Source organism: Acomys russatus, chromosome 2, assembly GCF_903995435.1.
Source record: "Acomys russatus chromosome 2, mAcoRus1.1, whole genome shotgun sequence".
Taxonomy (NCBI): domain Eukaryota; kingdom Metazoa; phylum Chordata; class Mammalia; order Rodentia; family Muridae; genus Acomys; species Acomys russatus.
Window position 1 is genome coordinate 56863833 of NC_067138.1, and position 17495 is coordinate 56881327.

At 44.3% G+C, this 17495-nt stretch overlaps 1 protein-coding gene across 3 annotated transcripts in view; it reads left to right on the top strand.

The window, feature by feature from the left end:
- Positions 1-15808, top strand: part of Tdrd7 (tudor domain containing 7) — an 86384-nt gene extending 70576 nt beyond the window's left edge. For all 3 annotated transcript variants that reach the window (XM_051161583.1, XM_051161596.1, XM_051161589.1), the window contains exons 13-17: positions 240-374; positions 2676-2786; positions 4410-4912; positions 8582-8742; positions 15324-15808. In XM_051161583.1, the coding sequence (XP_051017540.1) occupies positions 240-374; positions 2676-2786; positions 4410-4912; positions 8582-8742; positions 15324-15544 (1131 nt within the window). In that variant the 3' untranslated portion in view covers positions 15545-15808. The remainder of the gene's footprint in view (positions 1-239; positions 375-2675; positions 2787-4409; positions 4913-8581; positions 8743-15323) is intronic.
- The last annotated feature ends 1687 nt before the right edge of the window (positions 15809-17495 follow it).

Below are 17495 nucleotides of genomic sequence, written 5' to 3' on the forward strand. Positions count from 1 at the left end.
GTGTTTCAAGAATTAGAGAAACAATAGACCCTGCTGTCCTTACAGGGTTTGCTCTCACTGTTGAGTGACCTAGAAGAAGGGATCCATCTTACAGTCCAAGAGTAGTTGATAAAAACATTTAACAGAAGAAACTGGTAGTTTGGGTGTGTTCCTGAACCTCCAGCCTGTGTGGGATGTGACGGTAGCAGTGTGTCTGTCTTCCCACTGACACTAAGTTAGCAGTGCTCATCTCATTACAGATCACGAATGTTCACAGCAGCCGGGCGCTCGACGTTCAGTTCCTAGACTCTGGCAATTCGACATCTGTGAAAGTGTCAGAGCTCAGAGAAATCCCACCTCGGTTTCTGCAGGAAATGCTCGCCATACCCCCTCAGGTATGACCCGCCTAGGCCCGGAGGTCTGCAGAAGAGCTTCCTGCTGGTCCTGGCCAGGAGCAGCTTGTGTAAGAAGACTGGAGGGTGTCCAAGTGTGGCTGTTTACTGGTTCTCAGAAGTGAATTTGGCTGACTTACACATGAAGTCCAGTCACATTTACAGAAAGCTGTTTAGTAAACACTTGTTTTCAGGTACAGGGAGTCATTAGCCTGTTACCCAAGTAGAGGTTCCATTGTAATAATCACAGTACTGACAGTACCTAGCCAGGTCCCACACGCTTCCAGGATGTTTTATGTATGTATTTATGTGCTGGGCTTGTGGCTCACTTGATTCACCATTCTTTTGGACATGTGTTTATATGTACTGATTTTCCTGCAAGACTCTCTCCCATATAAGAAATGGGAGTGATAACATTACCCATAGCCTGTCCTCAGATGACAGTTGGGAGCCACTGTAAACCTGTTGGAGTTCTTAAGAAGTACTTACTGCCTTGAAAGGAAATAGAGGATTTTTTTTACAGGAATATATATATTATTAAATGTTTATATATAAGTATTTGATTAATATAAATGACATATTATTTGTTATGATCTATTAAATAGCCATGGTGGCTATTAAAAGCATGGTGGCATGCTTCTGTAATCCCAGCACTAGGCAAAAGGATCATGGTCCTCCTTGGCTAGAGTTTAAGATTAGCTTGGATTCCATGAGAGCTGGTCTCAGAAAACAACAAACAAGGGATTACACAATGCCTTTTGACTTTTTCCTAGAAGACACCTCTCACCATCAAGACTAGCAAATAAAGCATGGTTTTCTATGACTAGCGTGACTTTTTAGTGTTTCTCTCAAGTCACCATTGCTTTTTCTGACAGGGACAATTACAGAGAAGAATTTAGCTCTTGTGCAAGCTTGTTTTCATAACATCTTTCACCATGTTGATATGCAGCCATAACCCTGGAAGTCCATAGCCCTTTAAGTGCTGCAGTTCTGTGACACAGCTCTGGCCTCCATGTCTCCTCATGGCCATGTCCACCTACGGCCTGTAACATATCGACAAGGTTCCCTGGCTGGAGAGAAGGGCGTTCAGGCCTGCTACTGCCTCTCTGAAAGTCACATAATAGTTCCTTCTTTACCCTGCAGTATTGTGTGTAACAGACACTACACACTTCTTTTTCTGTTGATTGTAGCGAGATTCCTTATGTGGCAATGTGATGACTACTATTTGCAGGTCCCTTAAAGACCAGCTTTTAGTTAACATCCCCAAGAGGTCTGAGTCACAGGAGCAAACGTGTAAAGGTTCTGTTTCAGCTCTTGATTTTAAGATATTTTAAACATGTGAGTAGATTGCCAAGATTTAAAAAAATAGTATTTTTCTCTCACAAAAGTGCTTATTTCTAGCATTTCTTTTAATCATTTCGTAAATCTGATGACACTTAAGTGTTCTCATTTGGTGGCAGAGCTGCTGAGCAGTCTGGCCTTTCCTGCCAGCAGAGCCTGTACTTACCTGTGTGCCAGCCTATCAGACTGCCTGCCCGTCTGCCCTGCAGAGAGCTGTCTCCACTCTGCATGGCCTGGTCATCACCTACAGCTTTTCCAAGAGGAGAGAGGCTCAGAGCCTAGGGGAACAGTGGGCGTGACTGACGGGCACTTAGAGAGCACAGAAGGAATCTAGGAAGGATGTGGGGCAGATTTCATGCCCACTGTAAGATTTCCTCCCCCAGTTCAAGACTCAGCGTGTGGCCAAAGTCATTCTCTTTCCTGTGGCACTCTGCAGCAGCTCCTGAGAAAAAGAGCACTGAGGGCAGGGGTGTGGGCTGGGGTGGGGATGGGGGGTGAGGCATTGGGTACCTGTGGATTTAAGGGCTTTCATCTTCTCTAGTTCTCATCACTGCCTCCCTCAGGAGGTGAGCACACGTGCTCAGCACCCTTGGCTTTCTCAGGAGATACTGAATGAAATAGATAAGCTTCCTTCAAGACTTGCAGCAGAGCCAGGTTGTTCCAGATGCCCCATCTGTTGAGCTCTGTGACCTGCCACAGGCTGCTCTTGAGCTGTTTCACCATCTATAAAATGGTGCACAGCATATGTTGGACCAGAAGGATTGGGGGGGGCAGTGACACAACTATCTGGGCCCTGGGAAGATTTTTCTTAAAAGTAGTAACATAATTGGACAATATATAGCAGGCATTCAGACCAGGGGCTATTGCTGCTGTTCTCTGCCACAGCACCTGGCCTTGCGGTCACAGATGTTACACCTATTTTAAGACAGTGTGTTGTGTGTGTGTATGTTTTTTTTTTTCTAGGCTATAAAGTGCTGTTTGGCTGATCTTCCACAGTCCATTGGCATGTGGACACCAGATGCTGTTCTTTGGTTAAGAGATTCTGTTTTGAATTGCTCGGACTGTAGCATTAAGGTTAGTTGTCTTACTAGTACTGGGATGTCTGGAAAGAGCTGCAGCTCAGGCTTTGCATGGATGGATTTTACCTCACTGTCGTAAATGGACCCATTTTTACTTCCAAGAGATGAGTTATACATATAACTATAAGATATTTCATGACATTCCGTCTCCTGTATTACTTATAGTCCCCATTTTCCCTGTTATTAATAAAGTAGCACAGATACTTAGTTCTTTTCTACAGTTTTGCTAAGCAATGAATTAAATTGACTCCAATATTGTGATCATATCTCTGGATAAATATTTTAAGACAATACATTTTTTCCTAGAGTGTATTATAAATAAGCCACCCACTGCTAACCCTGGTGTTTGCCCATTTTTCTTGAAGCTTCTTAGCTTGTTGCTTGCATTTCTAGGGTAAAGAACATTAGAACCCCTTTTTAGCTCTTAAACCCCTGTAGGCAGTGTTATTGTATTTAAACATGGGGCTGAAATCCCTTGAGCAGTGTCTTCTCAGCAATCTAAGTCATTTGCCCTAATCCTGCCTCTCCTGTCACTGTGTGCCTGTGGAGCCTAGCCGGGTGCTCTGCTGCTCAGGCTGCTGCTGTGCACTATCGTGACCGTGTGTGCTCCACACTCCTGCATTTACTTGTCTGATTATGCCTTGTTCTATGGTCTTCACCTATCACATGGTAGTATGCGTAGTTTTCTTACCTACACCTAAAGCCAAAGTGTTGGGTAATAATAAAAATACTATTTGTTTTTCCTTTTGAGATAGTGCCTTGCCTTGTAGCCCTGGCTGGCCTAGATCTTACAGTAATCTTCCTGTCTTTGGCTCTGAGGTGCTACTATTAGAGGCCCATTTCATCACTCTTGGCTTTTAAAAGTATTCTTTAGTGGTTGATTTTAATGGTACTCTGTATCATAAATGTCAAAATGAATTATAGTCCATATTTCAGTAGCTATCAAAGGAAGGATTTAAATGACGCACCTCACTGAGGGAGCATAGTTTGTAAGTTAAATTGTCCCTGACTTCCATTTTGTGTCCTCTCTGATGGATGTTAGATAGGTGCAGCCTGCAATGTCTCCCTTTTGTTCTTCTTAAGACAAACTGGAGGAGCTGATGAGAATAAGTTGCCCAGTCAGTCCTTCAGGCATGCGTCAGTGCAGTCACCACGACCCAGTACTGCATGGCATTCCCATTTGGACAGGGAAGTCAGACGCTCCCATTGGGTGGCGTTGTCATTTTCTTCTCCCTTTTGGACCTTTTGTCATCATCCTGGTTGTTCAATTGCTGAGAGTGGGTGGCAACTGCATGGAAGCTTGAATATTTGCTCTGCTCTGGATTTTGGGGAATCATAAAAGATTTAACCATGCTACATTGTAGTACTTCTTGCCCTCAGTGCCAGCAGCCACACATTATTGGATCTTTTTTCAATTTTTATTTTCTTATGATTTTCTGCTGATTGATAGATGTTTTGGCACAGTGCCTGTTAGGCTGTGACAGATAATTCATCTTGCCATAAATAATATTTTTGCAATACTCTGCTTTGATATTTAAGATCAATATCATAAATTCTGCTTCTCAGAATTTAGTGTCAATATGGATTTTTCTATATTGCTTTCTTGAATTTTTCAAAGGTTACAAAAGTGGATGAAGCCAATGGAGTTGCATACGTGTACTTATTTACTCCTAAGAACTTCCCGGATCCTCATCGCAGCATTAACAGGCAGATCACAAACGCAGATCTGTGGAAGCATCAGAAGGATGTGTTTCTGAGTGCCGTGTCCAGTGCGGTCAGCTCACCTAGCAGTGGGAATGGCAGCACACTGGCTCCAGGCAGCCCTGGAGAGGGCCTCAGAAAGAGCCACTCAGAGGTCATCAGAAAGTCCGTGCTGGACCACACCACTTCTTTTACCTTGGAGGAGCTGCCCCCTCCAGTCCACTTGTCCAAGTCAGGGGAGCACATGGATGTGTATGTGCCTGTAGCCTGTCACCCAGGCCATTTTGTCGTCCAGCCTTGGCAGGAGATCCATAAGCTGGAGGTGCTGATGGAGGAGATGATCCTGTACTACAGCGTGTCTGAGGAGCGCCGCATAGCACTGCAGAAAGGCCAAGTGTACGCTGCCAAGGTGCAGAACAGGTAGGTCCTGGGTTGGGCCCTGTTCCTGTGAGAGTGCAGGGGTCGTGAACCAAGTGTACACTGCCAAGGTGCAAGTAGGTCTTCGGCCGAGCCTTGTTCTAAGAGAGTGCAGCGGTCATGACGGCTCTGAGTCCAGTGAGACTTAGCCTGAACAAAGGAGAGTTTTGAGTGAAAAAGATTTGATAAATTGTGCAGATTTTGTGATGTTTAAAGTAATAATGTAAAAATCTACTAACCATTTTTCTTTTAAAGGTTAGTTTTATACATTAAATGAAGATTTAAGTGTTTCCCCTATTTTCCTATTAGAAAAAAAATGCTTTTATTCAGAAAATAATTCATGCTTTTATTTAATGACATTTTTAAATTAAATGTTTATTGTGGAAAACTTACAGAAAAAAAAAAAACATAAGAGACTAAAACCAGCTTCTCTCACATAGCTGTGCCAAGTGGCCCCTGTGTTCTTTCCAGTTGTGTCTGTGTATTTGTATCATTGATATGCTGCTATAAAGTTATACTTGCTTTTCAAAACTCTAATGGTCTGTGCTAAAAATTCCTCAGAAACAGCTATGGCTGAGTGATTATCTGTCTTGTGGGGAAAGCATAATTAGCATTCTCTTTAGTTAGATAGGTACCCCCAGATCCTTGAGTGTTATAAATAGTTATAGCCATTATTACAAATAGTAAGCCATTGCTTGCACCTCTGGTTATTCAACAAGAATCTTTGGAAAGAACTTATTATTTGAAAGATGCACAGATTCCCAGCGTCCGCTGTCAGTTGCTTCCTGGCAAGTATAGTGCCTTTTTAGGGAGTGACATGCATTTTGTTTCACTGCACCTGCTGTGGTCCTGTTTGGATCTGCACCTCCTTACCCCCCAAACTACCAGGATGTGCTGGGTCTGCCCCCCACCCCATGGAGCACAAGCTCCCCACTCCTCACTCATGCTATGGGGTCTTAGGAAAAGAGGAGCCATCTTAGGGAAGATAAGCTTCTTAATGATGAACACAAGAATTTGTATTCTCTCTCTCTCTTTCTCCCCCTCTCTCTCCCTCCTTCCCTCCTTCCCTCCCTCACCCCCTTCTCCCCCCCCCCCCGATAGATGCAGTTTAAAAGGTCAAACTACTAAATTTTTTTTACACAAAACACATCTTTCTTTCTAAGATAGTCAACATAGGCATATAAAAATGTCATTTTTATGGGAGGAAAAAACAGTTTTTAAGTCTAAAATGTGAAAAATAATAGTTCTCATTTTAAAAACATGAGCCTGTGTCATAAGCTTTTCATATTGTAAAAGTCATTTTTATTGTGTTTTGTTATTTACAACTCTTAAGCATAAGTGGATTTGATTCAATTTGTAATAAATCTGCCCTAAAAAGAAATTTTTACAGGGTAATTTAGTTATGGTGCTGACTGTTTTTGGAGGGCAGATGAGTGATGGTTGGTGTTGGGAAGGCCTACCCGAAGGAGTTGCCCCTCCCCCAGCCTGCAGTGTGCCTGTTGGAGCAGCTCTGCCCCAGGACTTGTGGGCTTTAACCAGCCAACTGTTCATGGATAATAGATATTTTATAGATAAGAATATATTAATGTTTTTTTAAGGTCCAGGAGTTAAGCAGTGTGAAGTGTTTAAAGCTCTGTCTTACTTAAGACTTATACCTGCTGAGCTTTATTCCTAGCTATGGAAAGCTAATACATAGGAATTTGACACATTTATAAATTGTCATGGTCTCCAAATCTCTTAATGCAAAGCACCTGGAAACCCGTTAGAAGCCCAATTCTCCTTTTGCACCCAGCCCCTGAGTGGAAGCCTCGGGGAAAGGCCCAGCGCCTGTGGTTTTTCACACTCTAGGTCATGTTTGTTCTGGGATTGATGACTAGTCCAGTGTGAGCCTCTGTGTGAGCACCTGGTTTCAGAAGTTGAGGTCAGCATAGGTACACCGCTTTCTGTGGTGGTGTTCTTACTGCTCCGTACTCAATGGACTGGAAACAGGCCACCATCACTTGTCCCCTGTAGCTTAAAGGTGATGCTGTGAGTAGAAGCCAGATGTATGTATTATACCCCTTTTTGTCTCTCACACCAATTGAGCAGTCTTCAGCCTGGCATTTCTACCTAGGACAAGTCCTTCCAGTCTGCTCTGGAAGTTTAGGCAGTTTAGCTTCAGATAGAGGTTGGCACTTGCCAAATGCCTGTTGTAATGCCAAGTATCGAGCAAGACACTTTTAACCAAAAAGTAAAATGTTATACCTGAGATAACCAAGGCTCAGTGCAGAGTGACCCTGGAGGACTGCGGCTGGGCGATCCCTGTTCAGGTGTACTTGCCTCCAAACCCAGGCATTTGTTAGGACTCTTCTGTGTCCCAGTTGTCTGTGAGATGTGCGTTCTTGTTTACTGTCTGCCCCAATGTTTCTGTATTCCCTTAGATGCCCTCAGTCACAAACATGTAGGCTACTAGCTGTGTTTTACCCTGGAACTGCTGCAGGAATTCTGTCTGATAAACTTGTTGCAGAAAATGCTTGGTCCTGCCACTAGAGAGCCAGTCCAACAGTCTAAGACTTGTATAGGTGCTTGCTTTGAGTTCTAATGAACTACCCTCTTCTATGGCCGAGACCATAGGACTTTAAACGGGTCCTTTATAGGTTAACCTTGAAGTCTGTTTTGTTTTTATTACTTTCACAATGCTGGCATAGACCCAAGGGAGAAAAACATACCCATGTGAATTTCAGGTGCTTTGAGCCAAACTAGAGTGCCTCCCCATGCCTTTCTACTCTCTTTGGGTTACTTATTTTAGGGACAGGCTGGATTTTGTGGGATTGTTTGGTTTTTAACACTCGTCACATGGAATAATTCAAATCACCAATGTTTTGCTTTCATTAAAAAATTTAAATGTTTAAAAATTTAAGTATGCATGGTTTACCTACGTGTATGTCTGTCCCCTGGAGCTGGAGTTACAGAAGACAGGTATGAGCTGCCATTTAGGTGCTGGGACTTGAACCTGGGTCCTCTGGGAGAGCCCCTGGTACACTTAACCTCGGAGCCATCTCCCTAGCACCATTTTTTGTCCATTTTAAACAGAAAACAGGGATTTGTTGAGAAGAAGAAAGAACTGAGAGTGGGAGGGCCTCCAAGGGAGGAATACCCTAAAAATATTATTTGTTCAAAACTTCTGATCTCTCCCCAAGCTGCCAGTGAGTCCTCTGTGCCTACATCAGTCCTTACTCGAGTCTCACTGAGCATTTGCTCTTTAAGCCATCACGTCTTCTCAGCTTTACCCTGTCCTTATCTCATCAACACGCTGCCTTCCACTCATTCTGTCTGCATCTCTCTTTCCATCTTGCAGACATGGACCATGTACCAAACGTGGTCACCTTGTGTCTCCCAGGTGAGGGATCCCCTACCTTGTCCTGACAACCCCGTGGCTTCTGTCTCAGCTAAACAGGGTTGGTAGGGCAAGAGCCACTGCCTTCACTAGTCCCATGAGGCTGTAGAACTCCAGCATGAGCAGACCGTATCAGAGGAGCCAGTGGCTGGGCAGGCAGTGCTAACCTTGAGGAAAGCAGCCACAGTTGCTTCCAAACTTCCGTGACTTTTTGCGTGTATCATATAATGCTCACTTCCCTTTGGAATGGGTGTTGACTTTGGTTGTTTTGTCTTTTTAACCCATTGTGCTTCTAGGTGGTACAGGGTGCTTTTAAAAGGAATCCTAACCAACGGGCTGGTGTCTGTGTACGAGCTGGACTATGGCAAGCATGAGCTAGTCAACATAAGGAAAGTGCAGCCCCTAGTGGATGTGTTCCGAAAGCTGCCCTTCCAGGCCGTCACTGCTCAACTTGCAGGTAATTGCTGCAGTGGGGCTCTGCTGCAGTGGGGCTTAAACTTTCCTGTGTTCTATATTCTTAGCAAGTGCAGGATCACTATTAGCCTGCTTCCTGTTGTTTCAGCTTAATGCTAACAGCACACTGTCCATGATGATCATGTTAAAGATCACTCTGTTCTCCGGTCTGCTTTCTGACTCTGGCTGCATGTCCAATTCATTTCTAAAGCTGCAACCTGGGATAGAAACAATGTTGTATCTTGGGTTTTTTGTTTGTTTTTTGTTTTTGTTTTTGTTTTTGTTTTTTACTTAATATGCATTAGTATTTTCCCTGCATGTACGTATGTATGTGTGAGGTTGTCATAACCTCGAGTTACAGACACTTGTGAGCTGCCATATGTGGGTGCTGGGAATTGAACCCAGTTCCTCTGGAAGAACAGTCAGTGCTCTTAACCGCTGAGCCATCTCTCCAGCCCTGTATCTTGGTTCTTTTTCCATTTAGTTTCCTAGTTTTGGGCCTATAATGCCTTAAATTGGCTAGTTGTCATCTTTTCCCCCAGACCTGTAGATTGAACGAAGCATCTCATTTGTATAAATGCTAAGCACAGGTTTATAACTGTACCTCTTGCTTCTGCTAATTATTTTTGATGGGTGTAAAGTATCCTATTCACTCAGTATTTCCCTGTTGTTGAACAGTAATAAAAACAAGCAAAAGCAACGGAAACTTTGAACTAAATAACCAACAAGCAGAAAATTAATTATTTTTAATTCCAAAGTTATTTACTACATAAATAATACATGTACACAGTAGAACATTACACGATCTCAAAACTTAAGGGCAAGTGAGTTTCCCGTTTGCATCACAACACAGCTTACAAATGCATCACTTCACCGTGTATTGACATTTGACGTGCTTGTTTAGTAGCTCCACCACGACACTGCTTTGTAGTGTCACTGATAAGGTCTTCTTTTGCTCTTTTGAGAGGCAGTTCAGCTGTGGCTCCCTAAGTGGCTGCTGGGTCCCCTCAGTTGGGGCAAAGGGCTTGGAAGCCAACAGGACACCTGTGCTTCCCTGGACTCTGTGCCCTGCCACGCTTAGGATATACGGCCTTGCAGCCACCCTGTGCCACTTGACCCCTGGGCTGTTGCCTGAGGCCTTGTGTACACCAAACAGCATGGAGCAGTCAGAGAAAGTGGTGCAGACAAGGGCATGTGGGAACTCCTTGCTGCTTTCCCAGCCTCTAGTGGGAGGTGGGCAGTATCTCATTTTGAAATACTTGCCATTCTTTCTGTGCCTTTCTGCTGGGATTCAAAGCAGCTTCCTGTGATAGTTGAATATAAAACAAAAACAATGCTTTGTATGTGGCATGGTCACTAGTTAGTCTGGGATTTTAGGCAGTTTCTTCAGATTTAATGTTTACTTTTTCTTCATTTCCACTTTGAATGTCCAACTTTAGCTAATAGCACATTTCTTCAAATATGGTATCTCATTGTCAAGAGGGTTCTCTGAGGGACAAGTGCCTGTTGTCACTGCTGTCTGGCAGGGCCTTCAGCAGCTCCACCCCCACCACTAGAGCTCTCATGGTCTAACCCATGGCGCTGTAAATCTCTCCTTAAGCACTGCTCTTGCCACGTAGTGCACTTTTTGATGTGCTGTGTTTTCATTTTCATGTAGCTCAAAATATTTTGAGATCCCTTTAGGGTTTTCTTCTTGGCCTGTCTGTTAGTTAGGATTGCGTTATTCCTTCTTGATGTTGTGGGATTTTCCTGCTAACTTTCTGTTAATCTCCAGTGTAATGCCGTCCTGGTTTGAGCAGACACTGGGATTTCTATTGCTTTGAATTTGCTCAGGTGTGTTTTATGTCCCAGAATATGATTCCATGAAAGCTTGAGAAGTATAACTTGTTGTTACTGGATGAAGTGGCCTGTAGATGGCACATTCGGTGTGTCCTGCTGAACCTATACCCCAACCCCGTGCAGGGGCGCGTCGGGGGTATAGTGTATGCGTGTGTGGTGTACATGGTGGGGAGGGAAGTGTGTGGTCAGTATGTGCATGTGGGGGGAGGGTGTCCATAAATGTAGTGGGGGGAGGGTGTCCATATATGTAGTGGGGGGGTACATGGGTGGGGTGTGTGTGTGTGTGTGTGTGTGTGTGTGTGTGTGTGTGTGTGTGTGTTGTGTGCACAGGTAGAGTGGATGCTGGTGCCTATACCTGTTCCTGCTTGTGTGGAGAACAGAGGCAAGGTCAGGTATCCTCCTGTTTTTCTCTGGACTTGGTATCTGGAGTCAAGGTCTTTTCACTGATGTGAAGCTCACTGACTGTCTAGTGAGCCTAGACTGATGCTCCTGGTTCTGCCTCCTAGCACTGGAATCGCCATGCGTCGTCATGCCACTTGTTTTTCACTAGTGCTGGGGATTGAACTCAAATCCTTGTACCTACATAGGTGGCACTTTGCCCACCGAGCCACCTCCCCAGCCCAGGTTGTCTGTTCCTGACAGGGATTGTTAAATCTTGGCAGCAATGGTGGATTCATCTGTTTGTTCCTGTAGCTCTAGCCAGTTAGTGCCTGGAGTGTCTCAGTAGTGTGATGGGCGTTTCCACATTAAGGATCATTGATTCCTCTTGAAAAAGGAGCTTTTGCTGTTGCATCATGCTTCCCTGTGTCTGGTAACTCTGACGAAGCACTGAAGCCTGCTCTTCCTCAGTTAATGTCCCTGCATGATTATCGTCATCATGCCCTAACTTTTCCCACCCCAGAATCTGCTTTATGTGTGTCTTTCAAGTAAGTTTCTGTTAGAAGCTTATAACTGGGTCTTGCTTTTTTATCCACTCTGATAATCAGTCTTCTAATTCATGTGTTTAGACCAATGATGTTTAAAGTGATTATTAAAGGGCTGGAGGGTAATTTAGTTGGTAAAATGTATGCTGTGCCAGTACAAGTTTGATCTCCAAAACCCATGTTAAAAATACAAACACACCTCTGGGCACGGTGGCATCAGGCTCATAACCCCACACTAAGGCAGAGACAGGCAGGTCCTGAGGTTTCCTGGCCATTTAGCTCAGCATACTCAACAAATTTCCAGCCAGTGAGAAACCTTATCTTAAAAAACAAGAGCCAGATGGCTCCTGAAGAGCAGTAGCCAACATGTATCCTCTGACCTCCACACGCAGATACCCGTAACATACAGTGCCATTGTCAATATAGCTAGATAAACAGCCACCACAGTTAGTAGCTTTCTGTTTGTCCTCCTTGTTCATCATTCCTATTTTTGTCATCCACACTCTTCTGTCTGTCTGTGTGTTTTGAGACAAGGTCTCCTATAACCCATGCTGTCCTTCAAAGTCAGTGCGGTAGCCCAGGCTCCTTGAACTCCTGATATTTCTGTTTTTAAATCCCCAGTGCTGGGATTGCAAGTATATACCACCATGCCTCGCTGATTTCTGTGTTTTAGTTAAGCATTTTAGAGAAGTCCATGTTCTTGCCTTAGCATACAGATCATATTTCCTTTATGTAAAGCATTTGCCATGCAAGCCTGAGCACCAGAGTTTCAGTTCCTAGAACTCACATAAAAGCCAGCTAGGCTTGATGGTCCACCTGTGGTCCCAGCCCTTAGGAAACAGAGACAGGGAATTCCTGGGTAGCTAGACTACTCAGATTGGTGAACTTTAGCTTCAGTGAGAGACCCTGCCTCAGTAAATAAGATGGGGAACAAAAGAGGAAGACTGCTTATGTCAACTTTGGGCCTCTACATGCATGTTTGTACACCTGTACACACCTGTACCTCCACATGTGCAAACATGCATGTACATGGAAAGGGGAGGGGGACTCTGTTAGTGGTTACCCTAGGGCTTGCCATATATATTTACAGCTAATTCAAGTGTGTGTGTGTGTGTGTGTGTGTGTGTGTTGAGAAAAGGATATCATTTGTAGCCCAGGTGTGTGTGTGTGTGTGTGTGTGTGTGTGTGTGTTGAGAAAAGGATATCATTTGTAACCCAGGCTACCCCTTGAACTCACTGTATAGCTGAGGATAACCTTGAACTCCTTTGATCCTCTTGCCTCCTTCTCCCAAGAGTTAGGATTACAGGTATATGCCACATGCCAGCTTCAAGTGCGTGCATGCGTGTGCACGTACAGATACACATACATGTGTGTGGATTGTATCTGTTGACCAGAGGACAACGTCAGATGTCTTCCTCAATCACTGTCCAACTTATTACTTTAAGATGAGCTCTCGGTGAACCTGAACTCAGTGATTCTGCTAGGCTGGCTAGTAGGAATCCGTCACCTGTCTGTCCCTCTGCAGTGCGGGAGTTCTACGGGCACACTACCACACATGGCTTTCACTTGAGTGCTGGGAGTGCAAACACCAGCTCTTGTGCATGTATGGCAGGTTCTTTACCAACTGAACCACCTCCCCAGCCTTGAAGGCTAATTTTAAGTAATGTTAATTTCTCCCTCACAGTTAGTGCCAATACCTTATAAGCTTTATAAAGCAATCCTACAGCAAAATGTTACTTCCCCTTACAGAATAGTTTGATGCATCTAGCGTGGTGGTGCACGCCTGCAGGGGCAGGTGGATCTCTGTAAGTTCAAGGCCAGCCTGGTCTACGAAGCTAGTCCAGGACAGCCAAGACTGTCTCCAAAAACAAACAAAACCTTTGAATTCACTGTTATTTACCACTAGATCAATTACAAATAAAAAGAGTATCAAGACACATGCCTGTTAAGTCCCGGACTAGGATGGCTGAGGCAGAAGCATTGTGAGTCTGAAGCCAACTTGGGCTACATAGTGAGACATAGTGAAGTCTCAAAAACAAGCAAATGAATGTAACTTTACCCCCATCAATTCACTCTCTGATGCTTTTTCTTTCTTTACTTAGACGCAAGCTTCTCTTTTTCCCTCTGAAGGTTCTTCCTCACTCCTTCCAAGGCAGTAGGCTTACTGACAGCAGACTCCACCAGTGTTTTGTTTTTCTAAGAGTCTGTTTCTCCTGCTCTTGTACTTGTCTTTTCTTCCCTCCCTCTATGCCCCACCTCTCTGGATCATGTGTGCCTTGGCCAGCTCCTGGTTCCCACTACACGTTCCTTGACAGCTGCTCTGTTCTGGGTCCTTCCAGCCTTCTCTTTGCTTCAGTTTTAGAAGCTTCTGTTGCCACATTCTGAGACCAGAGACTCTTTCCTTGGCCCTGTCTAGCTCGCCAATGAACATAGCAATGACGTCTTTTCTCTTGGTATTTCTGTTCTTCCCAGCATTTTTTCTTTTTTTTAAATTTTATTTCTGTACATATACATTTATATTATTACACATATATACAATAGATGACCTATGGCAAGAAGAACCATGACACAATCAGGAATTATATAAATGTTACATTCTTAGTCCCAGCATTTTTTTTCTTCCTTCTTTTCTTAAAAATTTGCAAATTTCTGTTTAAGTCATGCATTCCCCTTTTTGTGCCGAGGATAGACTATGTACCCCACACATGCACAGTGCCCCCTCATCCCTCTGTTCTTACATGTAGCCTGTCTCCTCCACTGAAGTGTGTTCAGTTGTCACTCATACTTATTTTGAATTCCTGGTCTGGCTACTCCAGCATTCCTGCCATATTTGACTGATTGTGATGGTGGTTCAGGTGTGGGCTTGGCCTTCAGTATCACTTGTTTTGGTCAAGGTGAACATGGCACACTGAGTAAAAGGCATTTCTCAACAAACCCTCAGTGTGCTGTGGAGGTTTTGGGACTGAGGGGAGCTATAGTCCATAACCAGGACCACCATGAGTCTCGGGACAGCCTGTAGCCCTGGACTGTGAGCTTCACTGTTCAGGAGTCCCTCTTCGGGAAGCAGAATGGTTATAGACAAGAGGGAGCCTATATATAAGACCTGAGCATCCCTGGATCCATGGGCTCAGTCGAAACATTGTGTCTTTTCTGTGACTTTCTTTGTTGTTGTAAAAAATGACATTGTAGGGCTGGAGAGATGGCTTGGAGGTTAAGAGCACTATCTGCTCTTCCAAAGGTCCTGAGTTCAATTCCCAGAAACCATGTGGTGGCTCTTAGCCATCTATAATGAGATCTGATGCCCTCTTCTGGTATGTAGGTGTACATGCAGATTGTGTGTGTGTGTGTGTGTGTGTGTGTGTGTGTGTCTGTGTCTGTGTGTGTGTAAAATAAATAATTTTTAAAAATGACACTGTTGTCATACAGCCAGTCTTTTCTGTCAATTAACCTTCAATACATGGTGGTGGGGAAGCCTCTACGAAAAAATGTCATTAGTATTAGTCCTGATGTTTTTCCCTCTGGCTTTCTCAATTTTAATAATTTATAATTTAGGTGTAGGAAATGGGAGTAGTCATCACAATCTCTCTTTGTAAACAGCAAGGAAACTTGTGTCTGCAGGTAAAGGCTTACAGAAGTGACTCCATTTCAGGATAGAAAAGCTGTAAGATGGGGAATGTTGAACAGCTGTTTTCTGGCATAGGCAGTCTAACCTGGAATACTTAGAAAGTACTTAGTAACTGACTAAATGGTTCTCCCTCCCAATGGCTCAAAGAAAGGCACGTGTGGCCACTCATGCCCCCTCACTCCCTGTCTTTCTCCTAGGAGTGAAGTGCAGCCAGTGGTCGGAGGAGGCTTCGATGGTGTTTCGAAATCACGTGGAGAAGAAACCCCTGGTGGCATTGGTACAGACAGTTATTGAACACACTAACCCTTGGGACCGGAAAGTAGTGGTCTATCTAGTGGACACATCGCTGCCAGACACTGACACCTGGATCCATGACTTTATGTCGCAGTATCTGGTGGAGCTGTCAAAAGCTAACTAGTCACTGCTTGAGACCTTGACAGCTAATGCAGATTGTTTCTCTAAGCAATAATACACAGTGTGTAGTAGGCTCTTAAAACATCTTACCTTTACTACATGGCTCTGACTGTTGTGGAGGATTGAAAAGAATATGCTTTGTTTGATGAAAGATATTTAACAAGTTTTGTTTAACACGGTTAACTTTTCAAAGAAAATTGCACTTGAATTATTAATATAATTAGAATAAAATGTTTAGCAGTGTGAAACCTCATGTCTTATCTTGCTTTCTATTGCTGTGATGAACACCATGACAAAAAAGCAACTTAAGGAGGAGGGGTTTATTTGGCTCACAGTTACAGTCCACCATCGGGAGAAGCCACACAGGAGCTCACATGGGAACCTGGGGGCAGGAGCTGACGCAGAGGCTCTGGGTGGACACTGCTTACTGGGCGCTCTCTATGCTGTGTCCATGGTCTGCTTTCTTATAGCACCCAGGACCACAGATGCAGTGAAAGCAGGAGCCAAGCACAACACTGTGCTCCTTGCCCTAAGTCTTAAAAAACAAATAAGCAAAAAGCAACATGGAAGTCAGAGGAAACCTCTGGGAGTTGGTTCTTGATCTTCTCTTCATATTCAGGAATTGAACTCAAGTCATCAGTTTGGCAAAAAGTGCCTTTATCTGATGAGCCATCTTGCCAGCCCTCCCACCAAATCTTGTGTGGCTTCTCATTGGCTAGAGTCCAGACCCAAGACCCAGGCTTTCCACAGTCTCCCTGGCCCAGCCCCACAGCCTACACCTGTGTCCATCCACTCAGACCTTCATCTGGAGCCTGGAACCCACTTACCTCCATCCAAGACTACCAACATTTCAAACAAGAACCCTCCCCGCTAAACCATACTTGTGCCATTTTCTCAGCCTGTGAATCCTTCTGTCCCTACCAGTTTTTCTTGTCCGTGCCCTTCCTGACCTACCTGGATGACCATGAAACCTTCCCTGGTGCCTCTTCTGCTCCACTGTGCCTTGTTCTTGGTTTTTGTTTGTTGTTTTTGTCTCAAAAAAGAAAAAAAATCTAGCTATGTAGTCCGGGCTAGCTTCAAACTTGAGAGCCTCCTGCTTCCAAGGTTCTGGGATTATACCAGGCCTAGCTCTCCAGTGTGGTTTGAGCATGCCTCTCCTGATGCCCTAGTCTCACTGTGCCATAAGAGTACACAGCTAGCTAGTTATCTGTCCCAGACATCTCACGTAGGACAGATCCTAGCATCTCCTTTCACGTAACTGCTTCTCATGAACAGATAAGCCTTGAATTGTTATACTGTCTGATAACATGCAAACAGTCCCCACACCCGCCTTTGCTGATTGCTGGCTAACCTTGTGAGGTCACTGCATTATGGAATCAGAAGAGGATGCACCATTTTAGCTTTTGTAACTGTTGCACGATTACTTCCCGTGTCGTCCCCACAGACTGACATTGTGGACAGGTCGGCATGTGCATGCTGCATTCCTGGTGGACAGGTAGATGGGCAAATGGATGTTTTTGTAAGCTTTAGCTATAGTTTGGATGAGGCAGAGAAGCCCTAGGCTAAGGGCAAAGCACTGGAGTAAACACACTGAAGACATCTTGAAGTTCTCAGAACAGTACAAAACCCAGGTGGTGGTGGCACATGCCTTTAACAGAGGTGGGCGGATCTCTGAGTTCAAGGCCAGCCTGGTCTACAGTGTGAGTTCCAGAGCTACACAGAGAAACCATATCTAGAAAAAAAAAAGAGTGCTTGTTGCATATGAATATTAGAATAGACAGCATAGATACGGCAGGCATGGGAGCAAGCCAAGTCAGGCCTAAGGATGGTGCGCCTTACCCAGTCTGAGTAGAAGATGAGAGTCTGGAAAAGCATACTGCATTGGAGCTACTAGACTGCTGGGAAGGTGCTCATAGGCTATTGGAAAACTGAAGTGAGTGGGCTTCAGGGGAGAA